This window comes from Hibiscus syriacus, unplaced genomic scaffold (assembly GCF_006381635.1).
Source record: "Hibiscus syriacus cultivar Baekdansim isolate YM2019G1 unplaced genomic scaffold, ASM638163v2 tig00002840_pilon, whole genome shotgun sequence".
NCBI classification, from domain to species: Eukaryota; Viridiplantae; Streptophyta; class Magnoliopsida; order Malvales; family Malvaceae; genus Hibiscus; species Hibiscus syriacus.
Window position 1 is genome coordinate 4486167 of NW_024061947.1, and position 25455 is coordinate 4511621.

Below are 25455 nucleotides of genomic sequence, written 5' to 3' on the forward strand. Positions count from 1 at the left end.
TAATGAAGAGATATGGTTTCATTTTCCACCGGCGTATACGTGTTTTAGGCGGGAGGAGTTTTGCTTAATCACTGGTATACGCTTCGGACACGATGATGTAGGTCGATACACTAGTCATATTACCCGCCCATCATGGTTATTCCGGGTTTTTCCTGAGCTGTCAATGGAGAATCCGAATTTACACGTCGACGACTTGACGAGATTATTTAATAAGAAAGATGGTTTTACTCGGATGGATGACGTCGATGTTGTCCGAGTATGCCTTTTAATACTTTTGCATGCTGGCTTTTTAGGTAGAGAGGGCAGACAACCTATTCCTAAGGACCTAATAGTATTGGTAGAGGACCTAAATGCATGGAACCTATTTCCGTGGGGTTCGTATCTATGGAAAGCTACCTGGAATAAGTTGTCGTCTGCCTTTGATGACCGTAAAAGTTTGCGTGGCGATGGTTCCAAATACACTTTGTCAGGTTTTATTTGGGCCTTTAAGGTAAGAATTTCTATATAATGTTTTCAAAATTATAATTAATTATTTTAACAATTACTAATGTTTGTGTATTATATTGTTTATAGATTTGGATATTTGAGGCTTTTCCCGACATCCAGACATATGCATTCAAAACTTCAAATGATATTCCTAGGGCTATTTCCTGGAAGAGGAAACGACGGCTGTTGATTTGGGAAGAGTTACTACGGTATACGACAATAAATAATGTAAGTTAACACAAATACTACCATATATAAACAAGTTATTACTAGTACACGTTTAACTTTATTTGAGCTTTTATATTGTTAGGAGGCCAACACTCCATTACAGAGGCTGACACCCACGGAGGCTGAGCTTGCCACTGATTGGTGGCAAGCTAGTAAACGTTTTTTTGATGGCACGGATGATGAGCAACCTCCACTTCGAGAGCCATCACCTCACCCAGAGCCAGCACCTGACCCAGAGCCAGCACCTGATCGACCACACTATACACCTCTACAACGAGAGCCATCACCTCATGATAGGCGACCGGCAAAGATGCCACGACATTTATCTCCCTGTTCTCCACCTTCACCTCCACGGGATGAGTTAGGGGAGTTACGTGATGAGGTTAATGCCTTGCGTTAGGAGGTCAGTACTTTACGCGATGACAATGGTGAATGGCGTGAGGAGGTATCTACTTTACGTGGTGAGGTAGCGGCTCTACGTGAGATGGTAGCATTGTTGCAGAATGAGGTTCATACTCTACGCAACGAGGTAAGTTTAAGATTTTTCATTTAACTTGATTTACTCGTAATTTCACTTAGATTAACCATTTCACTTGGATTGCTTAGTAAATTCATTCGGTTGCTGCCAATACTGCTAAACAGTTCTAAAATAACTTAGTATTTGTCTTTGTTTTGTCTTTTGGTTGAAGTCAGTAAATTCATATTTGTCTTTTGGATTGCTTAGTAAATTCATTCGGTAGTAGTTTATTCTTCAAGCTTAAATTTGCAACACTGTGAAGTTAGTATTTGTCTTTGTCTTTTGGTTGAAGTAATGCAATCCATTCAAGTTTCAATTTGCAGAAGAAGAATAGTCGCAACACGAAAATGATTATCGCAACGCGAATTTGGCTATCGCAACGCGAATTTGACTATCGCAACGAGACAATCGCAATGCGAAAACGATTATCGCAACGCGAAAATGACTATCGCAACGAGAATTTGACTATCGCAACAGGAAAATCGCAATGAGAAAATGACTATCGCAACGCGAATTTAGTTTCGCGTTGCGATTTTGGTTTCGCGTTGCGATTTTCTTATTGCGATAGTCATTTCGCGTTGCGATAGTCAAATTCGTGTTGCGATAATCATTTTCATGTTGCGATTTTAAGTTTCGTGTTACGATTTTAAGTTTCAGAAACTATTCTTCTTCTACAAATTGAAACTTGAATGGATTGCATTACTTCAACCAAAAGACAAAGTCAAATACTAACTTCACAGTGTTGCAAATTTAAGTTTGAAGAATAAAATACTACCCTTTATGTTGTCCTTGAACATGCACTAAACCTATATGTTATCCTTTTAAATGTTTATATAAGTGCTTACTTCCGGAATGTTATCTGATGCATTTTGTGAACTATGATAGAATAATGACTTGGGTGAATACCGTGCAAGTTTGAAACATATTTGTCTTTGTTTTCACTGTGTAATATCATGTCTGTTTATTTACTGATTTTATGTATTAATTTATTTTTAGCGGCCCGATAAGGTGGATGCTTTACGTCGGGTTTTTCTTGCACGACGGGGTTCACGCATCAGACGGCGTGCACGTGCCATTAAGTCTCCGTTCACCCCAATAGTGTGAAGACTCCGTAAGAAGAAGCCCGACTCACCTATCATTATTCAAGAGGCCTCTCCTATCGTTCAAGAGGCCCCTATCTTCCCTCAAGAGTCCCCTCCCACCGTTCAAGAGGCCCCTGTCATCGTTGAAGATGTCCCTCCCAACATTCTAGAGCCCGATTCACACGACATATTATATCGAATTATTGAGAAACCCCATCCCGTGCCAGACACGATGGATGACTGTTGGCTTTCGTATAAGTTATCGGCCAGTACCATTCCGACAGATGAAGTGGAGAGGAAAAAACTACCGGAAACAATTCTGGATAATACCCTTTGGGCTGAGACCGCAGTTGATTTTTATCTACATGAGCGGAGCCAGGGGTGTTACGTTGACATATACAAACTTAACGATGATATGCATTTATTGATTGATCGGTCTTTGTGGGGTGTGTTATTAGGGGTTGAAGACAATGGCTATTTCGATGGGGGGTAAGTCTTATATTTTTCTTCTTATATTTCATTTTGATTAATTTTTTTTAATTTATGTAATTCACTAATATATGTCTTTTTTTGTAAATAGCATATTGATGCATGGGTGTCACGTCTTCTAATAATAAGGAAAATCAAGAAAAATAAAAAAAAAACACGCGATATACAATTATGCCGACGTCTTTTCACGTAGTTCACATGAAGAATCAACGATAGGAATCATATGTTTGGCTAATGGACAAGCTAAACTTTATCCTGCATGGTGGGAGGTCGATAAGGTTAGTATTTATTTTTTAAATATTTTAAAGGTGTTTATAAATAAGTGCATAATTAAAATATTACTTATGATTGTAGGTGTTTATCCCTGTTTTGGAACGTACTCATTGGCTTCTCGTCGAGCTTCAGCTTCTATCCCTGAAGACAATAGTATATGACAGCATGATAAATTACATATCATTGTCTGATTTGAGAGATATTATTAAGGGATGGATCTCTCATTTGGCTAAATTCTTGGATGCGATTAATTATTGGACTTATTCTGGAAACAAGAAGCTAAAGAAGTTCAATATTACAGTTATCAGAGACGAGACCGCGTCACAACAAACGCAAGAAGTCAGAGGGGATTATGGTCCTCTCGTATGCATGTGCTTGGAGCGTTTGACGACAGGAAGTACAGAGTTTCTACCTCCCACCGATAGAAATAGAGGTGCATTAGGCTTGTGGTTTCGACATTTTATGGCTAGAATGATATATGCGAGACGCTGCCTACCTGCATCCGCGTTATGAAAGTGTCTATAAACAATTGATAAGTCAAATTCAAGTGTTGTTAAGTACCTAGAATTCAATATAATTTGTTGTTTGTTGGTTTTAGATGTGTAGAAAGTGTTGTTTGAGCAAATGTTTGGATTTTGCAGGTTAATCCTGAAGTGAGCTGCGTGAAATTGATGTGCATAAATAACTGTCTGGGGTACACTATTTTTATTGTAATTGATTCTTAAAAGTCTTACTTGTTTAATTGATGAGAAAAATAATATAATAAGAGTTGATTTGTTTAATTGATGTGTAAATAATTCTTATTTGTTTAATTGATGTGTAAATAATTATTATTTGTGCTTGTTTAATTGATTAAAAGTTGATTATTGATGTGTAAATAATTCTTATTTGTGCTTGTTTAATTGATTGAAATGTAAAAGTTGATTTGTTGATTTCAATCTGCATCATATTCGCGTTGCGATAGTCTAATACACTTTGCGATTTTCTCGTTGCGATAGTCAAATTCCCGTTGCGATAATCAAATTTGCGTTGCGATAGTCATTTCGCGTTGCGATTATCTCGTTGCGATAGTCAAATTCGCGTTGCGATAGTCATTTTCGCGTTGCGATAGTCATTTTCGCATTGCGATAGTCAAATTCGCATTGCGATAGTCATTTTCGCATTGCGATTATCCCGTTGCGATATTCAAATTCACGTTGCGATAGTCATATTCGCGTTGCGATAGTCATATTCGCGTTGCGATAGTCAAATGAATGTGTAATAAGTGATAACAACTGAACAAATCATAGCAATGTTCAAACTCAAGTTACTAATATACATGGGCCTAACTGAAAATGTTAAAAGTTTACACATAAAATACACATAATACAACGTTTGCATTTAAAAATCACCTAAGTTAATAGTCCCAAAAGGAGAAGCCGGTTGTGATTGGGATTTTGATTTTGATTGCCTTTTGCTTGACACCATATGAGCTTTGGATTTTGATGATGATCCATATTTTGGTAGAGGAAAAGATGATTGTGATGTCACTGGTGATCCATATGTCAACCTTGTATGACCACTTTCCTTGCACCGACTACATGTCGATCTCTTCTTCTTTTCACCCTTAGACGGTATACGATCGTGACTTTTTGGTCGGCCAGGTAGCCTTCTGTCCATGGCTGGTGGCAAAACTGTTTGTAAGTCATCTGGTATGTCCCACTCAGAAGGATGTGGAATAGGGTAGATAATCTCGGCATAAGTCTGTGGATATACTTCTGTAGTGTAGCAATCCATAGCATATGCACTTGAATCATCTTGGTTTAGATGAAGAGCAACTTTTATAACATGGCCACACGGATAACCAGATGTTTGCTATTTCATACAACTACACGTCTTTGCATTTAGATCGACAAGCCCATTTAAGTTATTATCCAGTACTTCAAACAAAGTGTTTGAACATGGTTCAACTCTCCATGACGTTGACTTCACAACACGTTTTGTTATCTTTTTTTCAGTCCATGGTGTAACACGATGTTCCAATGTTCCTGTAAATTTAAATAAATAATACTTAGTAAATTATATGATAATTTACGAATTTAAAGAAATAATATATGCATGGTTTCTTTTCTTATAGTACCACTGTTGAATAGAGGCTCGAAAAAACTCCATTAACATAGTAATGGGTAATTTCCGGGAATGATGACTTAGAGCGTTGATTGATTCTGCACTATTAGACGTCATGAAACCATATCTTGCTCCAAGTTGGTGTACTCTTGACCATCTTTCAAACCCGAAATCTTCTAGTGTTTGAGCACACTGAGGCAAAACACGTCTTAAACAATTTATATGCTTATTAAAATCCACTTCCCGATAAGCTTTTACAGCCTTCCAATATGTCCATTTGTGATTTTTTATACCAGTAGACCTTGATTTTAGATTTCTATATAAATAAACACCACAAAGTCCATGAAAAGCATCTGAGAAACACCTTCTAACAGCGTTGTCAATTGAGTTTTCCCTATCGGATATGATTGTCAGATTGCTAATAGGACTTATGCAATCCCTAAGATGCCCCATAAACCATGTCCATGAATCAGAGGTTTCAGATTTGCCAACCCCGTAAGCTATTGGTAGTATCCTATTGTTAGCATCCATGGCTACTGCTAATAAGTTTACTCCAAGGTATCAACCTTTTAAATGTGCTCCGTCAACTATAATAACTGGGCGCATGCAAGTAATAAACGAACGAATCTACAAAATCATATACACAAGAAATATAATCATTTAAATGTGAAATGCATGTAACTAACAAAAATGAGTCAACAAAATTATATTGATTTACTAACCGCAGCACCAATGGCGATAAACATCAACTCAAAGCGTCAATCTCTATCTGTTTTGACATGAGTTACCGACCAAGGATTTTTTAGCTTTAAATTGTGACAATAAGTCGGCAGTTGGGCAAACGATGCTTCTGGAAACCCCCTCAACAATTCCAAGGCATAACATTTGGCTCTCCAAGCTTAAGAATATGAGATACTAATCTTGAACCGAGCATTCATGTCAGTCATAATTTCATGTCCCCGATATACCCTGCCATTCAAGAACATTAACTCAGCCAGAAAACTACCCAACACCTTTTTGTTTGCCTGTCTATGGTGAGGAAAAACTTGGGTTCTTGAACATGTATGTTTATCAAAAAAAGTCATAACTTGAAATATTTCGCAATCTTTTATCCTCTTTGCAATCATACGCCACGTACAGTTTTTGTTAATGATACACCTTGTTTCGAAACGATATTTGCTTGATTTGTTAACTTTTAGTTGATAGCCATCTTCCACACATTTCGTATACAAAGCTATCTTCAAGTCTTCCTTTGTATCAAAACAATCATCTTTCTTGATACGAATAATTTTTATGTAACAATCAACTGCTATTTTTACCAACTCTTCTTCCGGTATCTGAAGTAATTCTGGCATATTCCAGTTATACTCTCGTGGCATTTTCTTCGGGGATTTCTTCTTCTTCTTTTTCTTCTTCAGGGTTATATGAATTACAGAATGGATGTTCAACATGTTCATTCACAGTCGTAACTTCCTCCTCATTATCATCAACAACATCTTCCTCGACAGCGGCTGTTTCATCATCAAAATTCAGGTATTGACCAATATCAAAATCATTACACGTAGGGTCTGTTTCTTCTTCTGAAACATCATCAAAATCTGAGTATTGACCAAGATCAAAGTCCGGGTATTGACCAAGATCAAATTTCGAATACCGACTAGTACTCACAATTTTTTCTGTTGGCTCATCATCGTCTAACTGGTTAATACAAAAACCGGAATTTGGTGCTGAAAGTTGATTGGGATTTGTATTAGGGAAAGGTTATGGGTTTTGAGATTGTGTTTGGTATTGGAAATGTGGTGAAACAAAATTTGCTTGGTGATGAAATTGTGGTGGAACCATTAAATTTTGAGCACCATAAACTGGGGTTGAAAAACTTAGTTGATTACTACCCGCTACTGACCCAACTTCACTACTTCTAGGTTCAACAACATACAATGTAACATCATCTTGCGAAACACTAATGTAAGCAATGAATCGTTCAACATCTTCATTGTCGGTTAACAAATAAACTTTACCTTTTCTCTGATAAAATAGCCTAAATCCACTTAAGGGCTCTAAATTCAATTTATTTGCAACATGTAACATTAGAGTTTCATAAGTTAACTTTTTTAATGACAATTTTAGTTGAAGATTCATGGGTAAAGGCATATATTGTAAAACACCATGAACATTCTCCCATGACCCTCCAAAACACAAATCTATCCAAACATGATCAACATTAGATGATTTCATTATTGTAAATTAATTTACTAAACAAACGAGCTGCGAAACTAAAACATGTTGCCGGATGGGGAAGGATGTCGTTGGATATAAGAACGGATGTCGCCGGAGAGAGTGATAGATGGAGATGGAATGAGTTACGATTTAGGGATTTAGGTTATGAGTTGATGCTGCTGCGTAGTAGTTATATACCCATTTGTGTTGCGAAACTAAAACCTGTTGCGAATTTTAAATTCAGTGATGCGTTAGTCAGAATCTCGTTGCGATAGTCAGAATCGCGTTGCGATCACGTATTATCGCGTTGCGATAGTCCGAATCGCGTTGCGATTACGTGTTATCTAAAATCGCAACGCGGATTTCGAAAATCGCAATGCGATGGTCAAAATCGCATTGCGAATCTGGAAACTGAATTGCGATAATGGAGATCGCATTGCGATTTAGAGATTGCATTGCGATTTTGTTGGTCATTTTGGAAAATCGTAAAAAAGTTGGTTAAAATCGTATATTATAAGGAATTTTCGGTCACTGAGGTTATTTTCTCAATTTAAAAATATTGCATTCACTTTGGATATAATATTCATTTTTAATTATATCAATATAAACAAATTTATTTTTATACCAATAAATTATTATTTTTTTGATAAAGAATGTATGATCAAGAGGGAATTATACAAAGAAAGAACTACAAAGTGAAAGCTAAGTGTACCTCGTTAAAAACCTTCCTAATCTTAAATGGAGGAAAAAAGTACACACCTAACTCCTAAAATATCCGGAAAAACAGTAGCCTTAAGGTAATACAAAAACCAAGAAGATTCAAGACAGAAATCAACCCGAATTTATCACATCATCCCGCAATAAGTCCACAACTTAAATTGGCGAACTCTCCAAAAGATGCGTCATAAGGTCCACATAACGACTTGTCTTTACCAGGCAATCAGCGACACGATTGGCATGCCGAGAAATATGAGAAAACCTCGTCGACCGCCTACGCGTTAGAATCTCATGGATATGGTGTTCCATAGGTATTAAGCTATTGTCAATTCTTTGCCCTTGCGACAAATGAATGGCTTGCAAACAATCCGACTCAACCATCACCATGTGAAAGACACGATCCCATGCACATGAAAGCCCCACATAAATTCCCCATAACTCTGCTTCAACGACCGAGCAAACCCCAATAAATTTCTAAAACCCGAGTAACCACCGACCATCAGCGAGGTCTCTTCCACCGTCCGAGGTCATATCAATAAATTATTTTAACACAATAATTATATTATCTTTATCTTTATTATTTGTAATAATCATTGTTCATATTTTTTATTTTATGACAATAAATTTACCAACATATATTAACACCATTAAAGCATTACCACCGGCTAAAAAAATCTCTTTGAATACCTTTGAGAGAAGAAAGATAAAAATAAAGACTCGGAAATTATTATCAGGACGGATGTATTAAGTTCTCTAAGAGTCGAGTACATTTTATTATTTTAGATAAATTATTAAGTTTAATTTAATATTTTAAAAATAAAAAAAAATAAGAAAATTTTTATGCTCGGGTTTTTTTAAAAAAATTAAAATTTAACACTTCATTTTTAATTTTCTGAAAACGCCGGTGGCTATTGTTGTTCAACAACAGAGTAATTTATTGAGTTTAGTTGGAGAACATGGTCTGGAGTGTCATCGAAAGCTAAAACCTGCAATGGAAACTCCCTGGTCAAAGAAGTCAAGGCATACGACGAACATGGTTTATACAAACCAGCCAATCTCCATTCATGAGTCACTGCAACGAGCATGTTATTATGAGAATCCAAATCAGATTTTGAGATTAGTGGAGAAGCAAAGTTGAGTGATAATCAAACCGATAAATTGGCATTAACGTTGTTCGATGAATCTACACCGGCCAGCCTGTCGTTGGGACTATTCACTTTGGCATAAATTCATGCCACGTCGATTATATTGTAGGAGCCGTGATATTTAACAATCAAGTAAATAATTTTAGTTAAAAAAGTATAATTTGTTAGCATGATTTGATAGTTTAAGATGAAATTAAAGTGTTTTTAAAATTTTAAGATTGATTTAAAACTAACAAAATATTTTAGAAACATTTGATGTGATTAATTTTTAATTATAAAATCACACAAACGTAACTCATTTGAATTTATTTTAAATATAATATATATATTTTAATTTAAATACACATTAAATATCTAAAACTTTTTGTCTCAAAATCTGAATCACATTTTTGTGTACAATCGTTCCAGTATATAGTCAAATACGTAGAAATTAAATTCCATTGAAACATTAACCTGAGAAAATTATATCAAAACTACCTAGGGTTAGATTTCATACACGCCGATCCTATTCCTCGAGTCTTGGTCGGTTGTTATTAATTTTTTTATTAAGTTAAGCGATTATAAAACAATGTTTGTTTTAAATACTCTTATTCATTTGACAATGAACGTTTAATCATCTTGTTACAGTTGTTGGTGTTCAAATCTGTAACCTCTAAAAACAACATCGACTTCTTTAATCACTAAGATAAATTGGTTTGTACTGATTTTCATTAATCCGAGTCTAGATCACCTACTCTTTTCAGTGGTGCATGAATCAGTTGTAGTAGACCGCGGTTAATTAATGCAAATTGAAGGGTCAAACCTACATAATTTTAATGATGACAGTTAGTCAATTAAATGATAATATACTATAATATACATTTATTTTTAAATATTATTTTCTCATTTACATTCATCGCATATATAAACAACTAACAAATACTTATTTTTAATAAAATAAATAAATCTTAATAAATAGTGTTTGAAAAAACTCTTATCAATTTTTTTGACAAATAAACATTTATTAATTTTAAACATGTATGCAAAAAGAAACATGACGTGCAAAAAATCAATAAATCAACTGGTAAAAATAAGAATATATTTAGAAATATAAATTTTTAAAGAGAATATATATATATATATATATATATATATATATATATATATATATATATTTGTTAATAATATAAAATTTTTGTATGAAAAATTACTAATGAAATAGATAATTAATCAAATAAAATTTAGATTTCATAATGGATATAGTTAATGCATATATCTGGCATTGGTACTATGTGAAGGGCTGGATTTGATTGGACGATGCTACCTACTCATCAAGGCTCATGGGTCCATCAAGCTTTAAGGAAAAGTTTATTTGACATGTTAAAAATATGGATACATTACCTGTTTTTCTACTGTATTATTCATTACAGGACGTTGATATCCGCTGCCCAGTGTATATAAAGCATGATCAACAAAGCTACGAGAGCATCCTTACAAAGAAAGTTTAGAGTTTATAAACCAAAGAAGATAAAACAACTATGGCAATAGCTTCTCGATGGAGAGAACTTAGCGGAGAAAATTACTGGGAGGGTCTGTTGCGCCCTCTGGATATCGATCTCCGCCGCTATCTCATTCACTATTGTCAAAGGGCCGGAGCCGCCGGTGATGCTTTCAATGGGACTAGGGCATCCAAGGGTTATGCCCATAGCCTATATACCCTGCTGATGAGTTTTTCGCTAGGGTTGGTCTCGAAACCGGTAACTCTTACCATTATAAAGTGGTGAGCTTTATATATGCTGCTACAGCTGCCGATGAAGTTGCCTATTTCGGATATGTCGCGGTGGCCACCGACCAAGGAAAAGCTGCTCTGGGAAGGAGGGATATTCTCGTTTCGTGGAGGGGAACCATAACACACACCGAGTGGGCTAACGATGCTAATATTTTTCAAACATCGGCTAAAGAATTGTTCGGACACGACATTTTCGGACACGACATTGTTCAGGTGCATGCCGGTTTTCAACATCTATACAAAGTCAATTGCAAATTCGCCTTATGCCAAAACCAGCGCCAGGGAACAGGTAAATCTTTACATGTATCCATGTACATACACATTTACGTATACGTACGTATATGATGACTTAACAGTTCATTAATTTGCTATTAATGGTCCGTCAGGTTTGTAAAGTGTTGCAGCAGCTGATAACTATGTATCAGAATGAGGAGGTGAGCATAACTGTGACAGGCCATAGTCTGGGCGCTGCACTTGCATCCCTAAACGCTATGGACATTGCTCACAATGGGTTCAATAAGCCTGCAGGCAATCCGAATAAGGCCTTCATGGTGACTGCTTGTCCTATAAAGAAAGGAAAATGTTTTAGAATTAGACAAGTATGGGTTCCTAAGGGAACAAGAGGCATTGAAACTAGGATCCAAAGCAATTTGGATACCAAAATCCAATTAAATGTCTCTTGTAGGTGTGTGGGAGCAATGGTGATGAAAGTGAAGACATTCAAATGCTCTAGCCACACTTGAAAATGAATGGGTAACCTCTAAGCTTAATGTTTTTGTTTTGATTAATTGGTTGTCTATTTGTTGTATGCATGCATGAGTTTTGATTTTAAATAATTTTATGTTTTTCATCTCATGTATGTTGAAAAGTGTATTGTGATGATCATTTTCTAAAGTTTTAATGATTTTTCATAAATATTTGTTCATCATAATTAATTTTGGTCAAAATTAATTTTAATGGTTTGTTTGTATAAATTTTTAGTTTTTGACATTAATTTAAATGTTGATGCATGTGATTTGTTGCAAATGATATATATCTAACAATTGATATCAATTTTTCAAATGCATAACATCTTTTGATAGCTTTATGCACATGAACTTAAATACAACAATTAATATTGCATGAAGTATATTAGACTTGGATATATTGAATTTCATGTGCTAATAACATGTTTGTTCATCTTTGTTGAAATTCAATGTCTTTTAAGTGTCATGCCTTTAAAGTCAATTTTTTTTTGTTTGGAATGCATTTATTGAGGGGGAGCTTTGATTTTTCAAATGATTTTATGCTAAAATTTGATCACTTACTCTCCATTGTTATTCTTGAACTTTAAAGTTGAATTATTTTTGATATAACAAAAAGGGGGAGAAGTATGAGTTTGAAATTTTCAATTTAAAGAATGAAAAGGGGGGAGCTTTAATATTTTCCAAATATTTATATTTTCATGAAATATTTTATTAAGGGGGAGTTTTGCCAAAAACAAATTTTCAAATGTTTTGTTATATCAAAAAGGAGGAGATTGTTGAACTATGTTTTATAATATTTTGATATAACAAATTAAGCCAAAATGTTTTTGGACTTGATTGAATTTGTTCAAAGTTTTCAAAAATAATTCAAAGTCCATTGAACTAGAATTTGAGCACAAAAAAGGTTTTCTGGGTACGTAGAACCGATACTGTTTTTATAGTATCCATACTACATGAACAATATCAATATTGTTCATGTGGTACTGGTACCAAAGGTAAGAGAAATATTGATACCCTCTAGGTAGTATCGATACTGCCAGTTGTTTTCCAAATTGCTCAAATTCCATAATGCAAAATAGATACCGATACCCAATGGGGTACCTATACTACTTTACACTTTAGTATATGTCAAAATGATTTTTTGAAATAATAAAACGTGGTTCGAGGAGTTGCCACCAACCTTTGATTAAGGTGTGATTGGGCACCCAAAAAAATATTTTCCATTTTAAAAAATATTAATTTTAATTAAAACAACAAATTTGCGGTCTACGTTACCAAAATTTGAGTTTAGGAGTCGGTTACGTGTGGGAAGGATTAGCACCCCCACAACGCCCTAAAGCGATACCTAGACGATTAATTAGTTGTCTTTGCAATGAAATTTAAGAATTCAAGTCTAATTTAATTTAAGATCCCCTACAAGTAATATTCTTTTGAATTTCAAGATGAAACACAATAATATTTAATTATTTCCTATTGAGAATGATCGACCTTCTATACTTTAGAGTAGTCGATTCTTACTCCAATCGAAATAAGGAAATATTAAAATTTCATTCTAAAGTTCATTAATAATTCAAAATAACAACAACCAAAATAATTTTAAGATAGAAAACGATAATATCTAATTATTTCCAATCGAGAATAAATGACCTTTCATGCCTTAAAACAATACTTTATTACCCCAATTGAAATAAAGAGATATCACTATTTCGTCTTAAAATTCAATATTGATTCGAGTGAAAACGATAATATCTAATGAATATATTAGTGTATTGGTGTTTTTATCAATATATTTGTTTTCATAAATATATTTTTATTATTATATTTATTATATATATTTATTAAAAAAAAGAAAAAATAATGAATGTTGTGTAAATATGTTTATTTATACATATAGGTGTAAACATTTTTTTGCATGTAAAATGTATGTTATCCTCATAAGTATATCTTTATTCGACTAAAAAATTGAATTAAGGGTAATAATCTTTCATTTTAGGATTGTTGTGAAGTCACTATCTTAACATGTAAGAAAATTACTTTCGATAATTTTAAAATGAAAGTGTATCTCGTCAAGTAAAACCCTAAAATTTTATTACCCGTAAAATTTGAAAACGAGAGAAAAAGAAATGTTCATATATTTAAATTTATCGAGAATAGATCTTTAGAACTTATAAAAGGCCTGATCTCGATATCTTTAAATAATCGAGCATCCTTCTTCTTTCTTAAATGATTAGTAATTTGTATTTAATTAATTTTACTTTTATCATTACTCATGCATTCGAATTAATAACAAATTTTAGAATGGAATTGTAATATTCCTTTATTTCGAATGGAGTAAGAAATAACTGCTTTAAGGCATGAGGGGTCTTCTCTTCTCGATAGCAAATAATTAAATATTGCCGTTTTTCATCCTAAAATTCAAGGAATATGTTTAAAAAGAAATCTTAAATTTAATTTGTTTTATTTTATTGGTATTTATGCATTTGAATTTAGAGTTAATGAACTTTAGAAATGGAATTGTAATATTTTTTTTATTTCGATTGGAGTGGGAAATGATTGCTTTAAGGCATGAGAGGTTGTTTCTTCCCGATAGGAAATAATTAAATATTATTTTGTTTCGTTATAAAATTCAAAGAATATTATTGGCATGGATCTTAAACTAAATTAAACTCGAATTCGTAAATTTCATTGCAAATATAACTAATTAATCGACTAGGTACCGATTTAGGGCGCTGTGGGGTGTTAATCCTTTCCCACGTATAACCGACTCCCGAATTAAATTTTTTTGTAACGTGGACCGTAAAAATATTGTTTTAATAATTTTTAAATTAAATTTTATTAAAATGACAAAACATTTTGAGTGTCCAATTACACCCTAATCAAATATTGGTGGCGACTCTTCAAACCGCGTTTTATTTTATTTTAAAAGGAGACCCCAAATTAATCAAGACGATATTTTTTTAAAAATCATTTGAAAAATAAATTTATTTTTTAAGAAATCTTTTCGACAATTATATTTTAATTTAAATACATATTAAATATCTAAAACTTTTTGTCTCAAAATTTGATCGCATTTTTGTGTACAATCGTTCCATTATATAGTCACAACCGTAGAAATTAAATTTCCTTGAAACATTAACCTAAGAAAATTATATCAAAACTACCTAAGGTTGATTTCATACACGCCGATCCTATTCCTCGAGTCTTGGTCGGTTGTCATTAATTTCTTTTATTAAGTTAAAACGATTATAAAATAGTATTTGTTTTAAATATTTTCATCAATTTGATAATAAATTCTCATCGTCCTGCTGCAGTAGGTGGTGCTTAAACTTGTAATCTCTTAAAAAAAAGCAACGATTCCTTTAACTATTAAGATAAGTTGGTTTGTACCGATATTCATTAATCAGAGGTTAGAGCACCTACTCTTTCCCGAGGTGTCTGAATCAGTTGTAGTAGATCGCGGTTAATTAAGTTTAATTTAATATATTAAAAATTATTAATTTTAATTTAATATATTAAAAAATAAAAAAATAAGAAAATTTTATGCTCGGTTTTTTTTTAAAAAAATTAAAATTTAGCACTTCATTTTTAATTTTCTGAAAACGCCGGTGGCTATTGTTGTTCAACAACAGAGTAATTTATTGAGTTTAGTTGGAGAACATGGTCTGGAGGGTCATCGAAAGCTAAAACCTGCAATGGAAACTCCCTGGTCAAAGAAGTCAAGGCATACGACGAACATGGTTTATACAAACCAGCCAATCTCCATTCATGAGTCACTGCAACGAGCATGTTATTATGAGAATCCAAATCAGATTTTGAGATTAGTGGAGAAGCAAAGTTGAGTGATAATCAAACCGATAAATTGGCATTAACGTTGTTCGATGAATCTACACCGGCCAGCCTGTCGTTGGGACTATTCACTTTGGCATAAATTCATGCCACGTCGATTATATTGTAGGAGCCGTGATATTTAACAATCAAGTAAATAATTTTAGTTAAAAAAGTATAATTTGTTAGCATGATTTGATAGTTTAAGATGAAATTAAAGTGTTTTTAAAATTTTAAGATTGATTTAAAACTAACAAAATAATTTAGAAACATTTGATGTGATTAATTTTTAATTATAAAATCACACAAACGTAACTCATTTGAATTTATTTTAAATATAATATATATATTTTAATTTAAATACACATTAAATATCTAAAACTTTTTGTCTCAAAATCTGAATCACACTTTTGTGTACAATCGTTCCAGTATATAGTCACATCCGTAGAAATTAAATTCCATTGAAACATTAACCTGAGAAAATTATATCAAAACTACCTAGGGTTAGATTTCATACACGCCGATCCTATTCCTCGAGTCTTGGTCGGTTGTTATTAATTTTTTTTATTAAGTTAAGCGATTATAAAACAATGTTTGTTTTAAATACTCTTATTCATTTGACAATGAACGTTCAATCATCTTGTTACAGTTGTTGGTGTTTAAATCTGTAACATCTAAAAACAACATCGACTTCTTTAATCACTAAACTAAATTGGTTTGTACTGATTTTCATTAATCCGAGTCTAGATCACCTACTCTTTCCAGTGGTGCATGAATCAGTTGTAGTAGACCGCGGTTAATTAATGCAAATTGAAGGGTCAAACCTACATAATTTTGACGATGACAATTAGTCAATTAAATGATAATATACTATAATATACATTTATTTTTAAATATTATTTTCTCATTTACATTCGTCGCGTATATAACAACTAACAAATACTTATTTTTAATAAAATAAATAAATCTTAATAAATAGTGTTTGAAAAAACTCTTATCAATTTTTTTTGACAAATAAACATTTATTAATTTTAAACATGTATTCAAAAAGAAACATGACATGTAAAAAATCAATAAATCAACTGATAAAAATAAGAATATATTTATAAATATAAATTTTTAAAGAGAATATATATATATATATATACATTTGTTAATAATATAAAATTTTTGTATGAAAAATTACTAATGAAATAGATAATTAATCAAATAAAATTTAGATTTCATAATGGATATAGTTAATGCATATATCTGGCATTGGTACAATGTGAAGGGCTGGATTTGATTGGACGATGCTACCTACTCATCAAGGCTCATGGGTCCATCAAGCTTTAAGGAAATGTTTATTTGACATGTTAAAAATATGGATACATTACCTGTTTTTCTACTGTATTATTCATTACAGGACGTTGATATCCGCTGCCCAGTGTATATAAAGCATGCACAACAAAGCTACGAGAGAACTATGGCAATAGCTTCTCGATGGAGAGAACTTAGCGGAGAGAATAACTGGGAGGGTCTGTTGCGCCTTCTGGATATCGATCTCCGCCGCTATCTCATTCACTATTGTCAAAGGGCCGGAGCCGCCGGTGATGCTTTCAATGGGACTAGGGCATCCAAGGGTTATGCCCATAGCCTATACCCTGCTGATGAGTTTTTCGCTAGGGTTGGTCTCGAAACCGGTAACTCTTACCATTATAAAGTGGTGAGCTTTATATATGCTGCTACAGCTGCCGATGAAGTTGCCTATTTCGGATATGTCGCGGTGGCCACCGACCAAGGAAAAACTGCTCTGGGAAGGAGGGATATTCTCGTTTCGTGGAGGGGAACCATAACACACACCGAGTGGGCTAACGATGCTAATATTTTTCAAACATCGGCTAAAGAATTGTTCGGACACGACATTGTTCAGGTGCATGCTGGTTTTTACAACATCTATACAAAGTCAATTGCAAATTCCCCTTATGCCAAAACCAGCGCCAGGGAACAGGTAAATCTTTACATGTATCCATGTACATACACATTTACGTATACGTACGTATATGATGACTTAACAGTTCATTAATTTGCTATTAATGGTCCGTCAGGTTTGTAAAGTGTTGCAGCAGCTGATAACTATGTATCAGAATGAGGAGGTGAGCATAACTGTGACAGGCCATAGTCTGGGCGCTGCACTTGCAACCCTAAACGCTATGGACATTGCTCACAATGGGTTCAATAAGCCTGCAGGCAATCCGAATAAGGCCTTCATGGTGACTGCTTTTCCGATCGCGAGCCCCCGCATCGGGAACATGTTCTTCAGTGGCGTCTGTGATAAACTCGAGAATTTTCGTATCCTCCGGATTGTAAATTCGACGGACCACGTTCCAAAGCTCCCGTTCTTACCAGGAATCTACTTCCATGTGGGAAAAGAGTTAGGGCTTGACGCGACCAAGTCACCCTATTTGAAATGGAATATTAGTGCTCACAATTTGGAGGCTTACCAGCATGCAATTGCAGGGCAGCAAGAAAATGGAGAATTCAAACTGGAAGAAGAAGTTGGATTTGATAATGCCGTCATAAACAAATACACTGATGGTTTACTGGACGAATACAAAATACCAGATAACTGGTGGACTAAAGAATTGTTCAAAAACATGGTTCAGGCGGACGATGGGCACTGGAAGTTCAATGACATTGCCTTTGTGCCAGGTCCTCCACCAGCTTAAATGGATCCGTCCATGCATTATTATAAGTACCTCTACTTATATGTTTCCTGCAAAATAAGTACATCTACTTATCTGAGTAGCAGGGTTTCCTTGAATTAAAATATTGTTGGACGCCAAGCCTCTGTCGTTCAACATGATTTTGATGCCTTGACTTTGTGTTTGTCTATTACATATATTTTAAAGAATTAAGTTATTATTTTATTTTTCCAAGAATAGCGTTAATACTTGAAAATTCTAGTATTTGTCATGAAGTTTATGCCATACATTTATTCAGTGCATTTATATACTCATTTCGTTTCCTTCGTACTATCATTTTATTATACATCAATTGTAAAGAGAACAATATACATACATACGCACGAGTAAGATGAGTTTATTTAATAATGGATTTTTATACTGAATTAAATATTTAATACCTTTTAAAACACAATAAAAGTAGGCTTTTTCCCTTTAAATTGTAAGTCTAATCTTAATCCTACCCAAGGAGAAGATGGGGAGAGCTACTAATGAGTTTATAATTTATGATATAGGAGAATATGATGGAACGAATAGCCAACTGATCAAATATGATTGCTCTATTAAATTTTAGATTAATTATTTGAAGTATAAAAACATAAGAAAATTACTTAGAATATTTTAATAAAATTGTTTGTTTAAATTAAAGAAATGTAGTTGATAGTATTAATGTAACACCCCAACCCGTACCCGACCCGGATACGAATCCGAGATATCACATTAACTTTTTAAAACAACGTTCTTACTAAATCAACACATTTGAACTTATATTAATAAAATACAAGTATATATTGATGAATTATGTTTGTTATAACAAATTTGAAAAAAATACTTTTTCATGAACAGTAATATACGTATGAACAGTACCCCGTGAACAATGAACAGTGTACCGATGGACCAAAAATTCGAACTTAAAATGTGTATTGATGCACTGCTACAATGCATCAATGCACTGCTACAGTAATTTCCAAAAAATACATAAAACTCATAAAAACTTAACCTTTCATCACTATAAATTTACCATTTTGTTTGCAAAATTAGTTCAACAAAATAAATTGAACATTATTAATTACATGCCACTATCTAAGTCAAAATTTCATCATAGGATGTCTTACTGATATTAAAATATACTCCTCGATGCTTGATGTCAACTTGAACTCTTTATTCCACTATTGGCTTTTTACCCACGCGTGAAAATCATCACACACTAAGTATATACTTAGTGAGGCAATTAAAACAATAAACAGTGCAATACAATTCATGCATTTCAATGTCAAAATCAAAATGCCATAAAACCATGTTATCAATATGTAATACCCTAATTTTGTCCGGGCCATTTAAATTCACTTGATGATTAACGAGAATTAATTTGGAGATGTTTGTGCTCGATGAAGATTTAATTCAAATAATGGAGCGTGGAATTTTGCATTTGAAGGCTTCAGGTGCTCGATTGGGATTGGAATCATATATGGAAATCGGGACACAAATTGAAATTCAATCACAAATACAAATTAAGTGTCCAAAGTCCATTGAGCCCAAACTAGACTCAAATTACAAGACTCAATATACCCGAGGCCCAACAAACAAAGCCCATCAATAATTACATCAAGACCCGATCTAGTACTCTATTAGAGATACTCCTCACGTGAAGCCCCAGGATGTGCAGCAGCTCCAGCTCCAGCTCAGCTCCCCACATTCCCGTGCCCATCCTCCACAACACCCAAGTGTCTCCCACGTGAAGTCCTCAAGGTTATCAACAGCACTCCAACCGAGCAGCATGCCCCACAACCCACCAAACAGCAAGCCCAAAGCAATGCCACGCTCAGTCACCAAGACAACCGAGCACACATGAACTCACTTCTCCACGATGCACGAGACCCCAGCAGCCCGTGCTGCCCACGTTCCACGCGTGAAGACCCTGTGCCAATGGCTCCCAACGCACTCAGAACTCCAAGACAGTGCGCGAACCAACCAAGTGCTACCCATGTGAAGTCCCTCGGGGTTGTTCCCCATCACCCGTGCCCAGGCAGCTGAAGCCCCGTGACCAGCTCGCACCCGTGACCTGCAAGCACACCAAGCAAGGAGCAGGACGAAAGACACATAAAACAGAAAGCAAAAATCAACTAGAGAGGGGACTGAAAATGAAACCGAGTGGGGGGACGGAGAGGAGAACAAAAATGGTAACAGAAGGGGGTTTCTGCTGGCCATCTTGAATTTTCTGTTGGGAAAACATTGTAAAAACAGGGGGCTCCCCTTCGTTCGTGTAAGCATAGAGTTCCAAAAGAAATAAAAACGATTTTTCTTGCATCCATTTTTAAAAAAAACAACAACACAGAAAATCATCAAGCATTACTTTCATTTCTAATCATTCGAAGAAACATACAAGAACAACATATTTTCAAAAGAACATTTCTAAATCAAAATGAAACCAAAAGGAAGAAGTGGACTTACCTGGGTGGCTCGGTTCTCTTCGACCTCATATCGGGTCCGTTGGAGCGCCCTTCTCTTTGAATAGCTGGACCCTCAGTTGACAGGGGAACCCAAGCAGAAGCAATACAATAAACGTATTAAGGGCTCTTCAAAGCAAGTAAAGGTAAAGAGTGAGGTGAGTTCTTACCTTCCTTCGTTTGTGTTGTTGTCGATCTTAGGTCATTTTAGAGGGAGATCGGGGTCTGAACGTCACCGATTTACGGCTATAGGGCGGAGGCCACGACGGCCTGGTGTGGTCGTGGGTTTTAGGGTAAAGTTGTTGTTTTTAGATTTGGGGTTTAGTTTAGGTTTCGTTCCCCGTTTGACTCGCCGGTGACCAGTGGTGCGAGAGGCGTTGTAGAGCTTTGAAGCTCTCGATGGTGTTCGTCGGGGAGAGGGAGCGCGTTGGTTTTGTGGGTTTTCTCGGTGAAGGAGAAAAAATGGGGAGAGTTTGGAGAGTTGAGAAACGGCGCAGAGAAAGGGGGAATTTGTTTGGTTTAGTTGTTAGGGTTTTGTCTTTAGGTTAGATATTATTTAAGGTTCAGCTAGAACAACGTAGTTTAAGCAGTTTAGGGCATCCATTGGCGTTTGGTTTATTTGTTGTACGAGCCATTTGTTTTTTGCTTATAATTCCTTTTAGTCCTAGAATCAAGCCTTTTATATTTTTAATTTAGTCTTTATATTTTACGCGCGTCTAATTTTGGTCCATGAATCATGCTTCTGCGTTTCTGATTTTGTAACCTTGTTTTGCATTTATTTAATATTGGTCCCAAATGTTAGTATATTTAATTTTTGCTGCTTTTTAGACATTTGAGCTTTATGTTTCGCATGTTCTATTTTAGTCCATTCTGTGTGTTTAATCGAATTTTTCATTGATTGTACTTCTGGCTCATTACTTTAAAAATTTTATTTTGACCCCCTTTCTTTATTCAAGTAAGATTTTCGTATTTTTATATTTGGTATGTAATTGTGTTGCTTTTATGTTTTAGTCATAATTTAGATTTTTAGATTAATTCTTTAAATTTAAATCTATTTTAACTTAGTCCATTATTAGAGTTGTTTTCTTAAATTAAGTGTTTATATTTACTTCGCATGATGATATGTTTACACATGTATGAGTATGCAATTAATTTAGTAGCAAATCACATTACATCATTTCATATGAAATGTATGATAACCTCACGTGCATAACTCGACCTAATCACATAATCGGATTAAGGGTAATACTCTTTTAATTTAAAATTATCGGAATGGCTTTTCTTAACTTACAGGAAAGTTGTTCTTGACGATTTTAAATTACAAGTGTATCCCGTCATTTTCACTACCAAAAAAATTGATTCTTCACATTAAAATTTGGGAGTGAAAGAAAAGGAAATGCTCGGTTATTTAAATTTGTTGAGAAAAGGTCGTTAGAACTGAACTAAAGATTTGGTCTCGATATTTTTAAATAATTGAATATTCTTTATCTTTCTAATGGCTTGGTAATTTTAATTTAACTTAGTTTGTTGCTTTTGTACACTGTAAAATCCATGCTTTTGTTATTTTTAAGGGATCAAAAAAGTATAATTTTAACAATCAAGTAAATAATTTTAGTTAAAAAAGTATAATTTGTTAGCATGATTTGATAGTTTAAGATGAAATTAAAGTGTTTTTAAAATTTTAAGATTGATTTAAAACTAACAAAATAATTTAGAAACATTTGATGTGATTAATTTTTAATTATAAAATCACACAAACGTAACTCATTTGATTTTATTTTAAATATAATATATATATTTTAATTTAAATACACATTAAATATCTAAAACTTTTTGTCTCAAAATCTGAATCACACTTTTGTGTACAATCGTTCCAGTATATAGTCACATCCGTAGAAATTAAATTCCATTGAAACATTAACCTGAGAAAATTATATCAAAACTACCTAGGGTTAGATTTCATACACGCCGATCCTATTCCTCGAGTCTTGGTCGGTTGTTATTAATTTTTTTTATTAAGTTAAGCGATTATAAAACAATGTTTGTTTTAAATACTCTTATTCATTTGACAATGAACGTTCAATCATCTTGTTACAGTTGTTGGTGTTTAAATCTGTAACATCTAAAAATAACATCGACTTCTTTAATCACTAAAATAAATTGATTTGTACTGATTTTCATTAATCCGAGTCTAGATCACCTACTCTTTTCAGTGGTGCATGAATCAGTTGTAGTAGACCGCGGTTAATTAATGCAAATTGAAGGGTCAAACCTACATAATTTTGACGATGACAATTAGTCAATTAAATGATAATATACTATAATATACATTTATTTTTAAATATTATTTTCTCATTTACATTCGTCGCGTATATAAACAACTAACAAATACTTATTTTTAATAAAATAAATAAATCTTAATAAATAGTGTTTGAAAAAACTCTTATCAATTTTTTTGACAAATAAACATTTATTAATTTTAAACATGTATTCAAAAAGAAACATGACGTGTAAAAAATCAATAAATCAACTGGTAAAAATAAGAATATATTTATAAATATAAATTTTTAAAGAGAATATATATATATATACATTTGTTAATAATATAAAATTTTTGTATGAAAAATTACTAATGAAATAGATAATTAATCAAATAAAATTTAGATTTCATAATGGATATAGTTAATGCATATATCTGGCATTGGTACAATGTGAAGGGCTGGATTTGATTGGACGATGCTACCTACTCATCAAGGCTCATGGGTCCATCAAGCTTTAAGGAAATGTTTATTTGACATGTTAAAAATATGGATACATTACCTGTTTTTCTACTGTATTATTCATTACAGGACGTTGATGTCCGCTGCCCAGTGTATATAAAGCATGCACAACAAAGCTACGAGAGCATCCTTACAAAGAAAGTTTAGAGTTTATAAACCAAAGAAGATAAAACAACTATGGCAATAGCTTCTCGATGGAGAGAACTTAGCGGAGAAAATTACTGGGAGGGTCTGTTGCGCCCTCTGGATATCGATCTCCGCCGCTATCTCATTCACTATTGTCAAAGGGCCGGAGCCGCCGGTGATGCTTTCAATGGGACTAGGGCATCCAAGGGTTATGCCCATAGCCTATATACCCTGCTGATGAGTTTTTCGCTAGGGTTGGTCTCGAAACCGGTAACTCTTACCATTATAAAGTGGTGAGCTTTATATGCTGCTACAGCTGCCGATGAAGTTGCCTATTCGGATATGTCGCGGTGGCCACCGACCAAGGAAAAGCTGCTCTGGGAAGGAGGGATATTCTCGTTTCGTGGAGGGGAACCATAACACACACCGAGTGGGCTAACGATGCTAATATTTTTCAAACATCGGCTAAAGAATTGTTCGGACACGACATTTTCGGACACGACATTGTTCAGGTGCATGCCGGTTTTTCAACATCTATACAAAGTCAATTGCAAATTCGCCTTATGCCAAAACCAGCGCCAGGGAACAGGTAAATCTTTACATGCATCCATGTACATACACATTTACGTATACGTACGTATATGATGACTTAACAGTTCATTAATTTGCTATTAATGGTCCGTCAGGTTTGTAAAGTGTTGCAGCAGCTGATAACTATGTATCAGAATGAGGAGGTGAGCATAACTGTGACAGGCCATAGTCTGGGCGCTGCACTTGCATCCCTAAACGCTATGGACATTGCTCACAATGGGTTCAATAAGCCTGCAGGCAATCCGAATAAGGCCTTCGTGGTGACTGCTTTTCCGATCGCGAGCCCCCGCATCGGGAACAAGTTCTTCAGTGGCGTCTGTGATAAACTCGAGAATTTTCGTATCCTCCGGATTGTAAATTCGACGGACCTCGTTCCAAAGCTCCCGTTCTTACCAGGAATCTACTTCCATGTGGGAAAAGAGTTAGGGCTTGACACGACCAAGTCACCCTATTTGAAATGGAATATTAGTGCTCACAATTTGGAGGCTTACCAGCATGCAATTGCAGGGCAGCAAGAAAATGGAGAATTCAAACTGGAAGAAGAAGTTGGATTTGATAATGCCGTCATAAACAAATACACTGATGGTTTACTGGACGAATACAAAATACCAGATAACTGGTGGACTAAAGAATTGTTCAAAAACATGGTTCAGGCGGACGATGGGCACTGGAAGTTCAATGACATTGCCTTTGTGCCAGGTCCTCCACCAGCTTAAATGGATCCGTCCATGCATTATATAAGTACCTCTACTTATATGTTTCCTGCAAAATAAGTACATCTACTTATCTGAGTAGCAGGGTTTCCTTGAATTAAATATTGTTGGACGCCAAGCCTCTGTCGTTCAACATGATTGTGATGTCTGACTTTGTGTTTGTCTATTACATATATTTAAAGAATTAAGTTATTATTTTATTTTTCCAAGAATAGCGTTAATACTTGAAAATTCTAGTATTTGTCATGAAGTTTATGCTATACATTTATTCAGTGCATTTATATACTCATTTCGTTTCCTTCGTACTATCATTTTCTTACATTAATTGTAAAGAGAACAATATACATACATACGCATGTAAGATGAGTTTATTTGATAATGGATTTTTATACTGTATTAAATATTTAATACCTTGAAAAACACAATAAAAGTAGGCTTTTTTCCCTTTAAATTGTAAGTCTAATCTTAATCCTACC

At 34.2% G+C, this 25455-nt stretch overlaps 2 protein-coding genes and 1 pseudogene across 2 annotated transcripts; all 3 read left to right on the forward strand.

Annotated features, from left to right (window-relative positions):
- The first annotated feature begins 10777 nt into the window (after positions 1-10777).
- LOC120151761 (phospholipase A1-IIgamma-like) lies at positions 10778-15613 on the forward strand. Its single transcript, XM_039164128.1, has 5 exons — positions 10778-10934; positions 11045-11159; positions 11242-11317; positions 11415-11579; positions 15404-15613. Exons 1-5 carry the CDS (start codon positions 10778-10780, stop codon positions 15611-15613), a joined length of 723 nt encoding a protein of 240 aa, XP_039020059.1.
- A 1451-nt stretch (positions 15614-17064) lies between these two features.
- LOC120153323 (phospholipase A1-IIgamma-like) lies at positions 17065-18363 on the forward strand. The gene is made up of 2 exons (XM_039165308.1): positions 17065-17589; positions 17687-18363. The coding sequence occupies exons 1-2, from the start codon at positions 17065-17067 to the stop codon at positions 18305-18307; spliced, it is 1146 nt and encodes a 381-aa protein (XP_039021239.1). The 3' UTR covers positions 18308-18363.
- A 5328-nt stretch (positions 18364-23691) lies between these two features.
- LOC120153333 lies at positions 23692-24994 on the forward strand (annotated as a pseudogene).
- Positions 24995-25455: the final 461 nt, after the last annotated feature.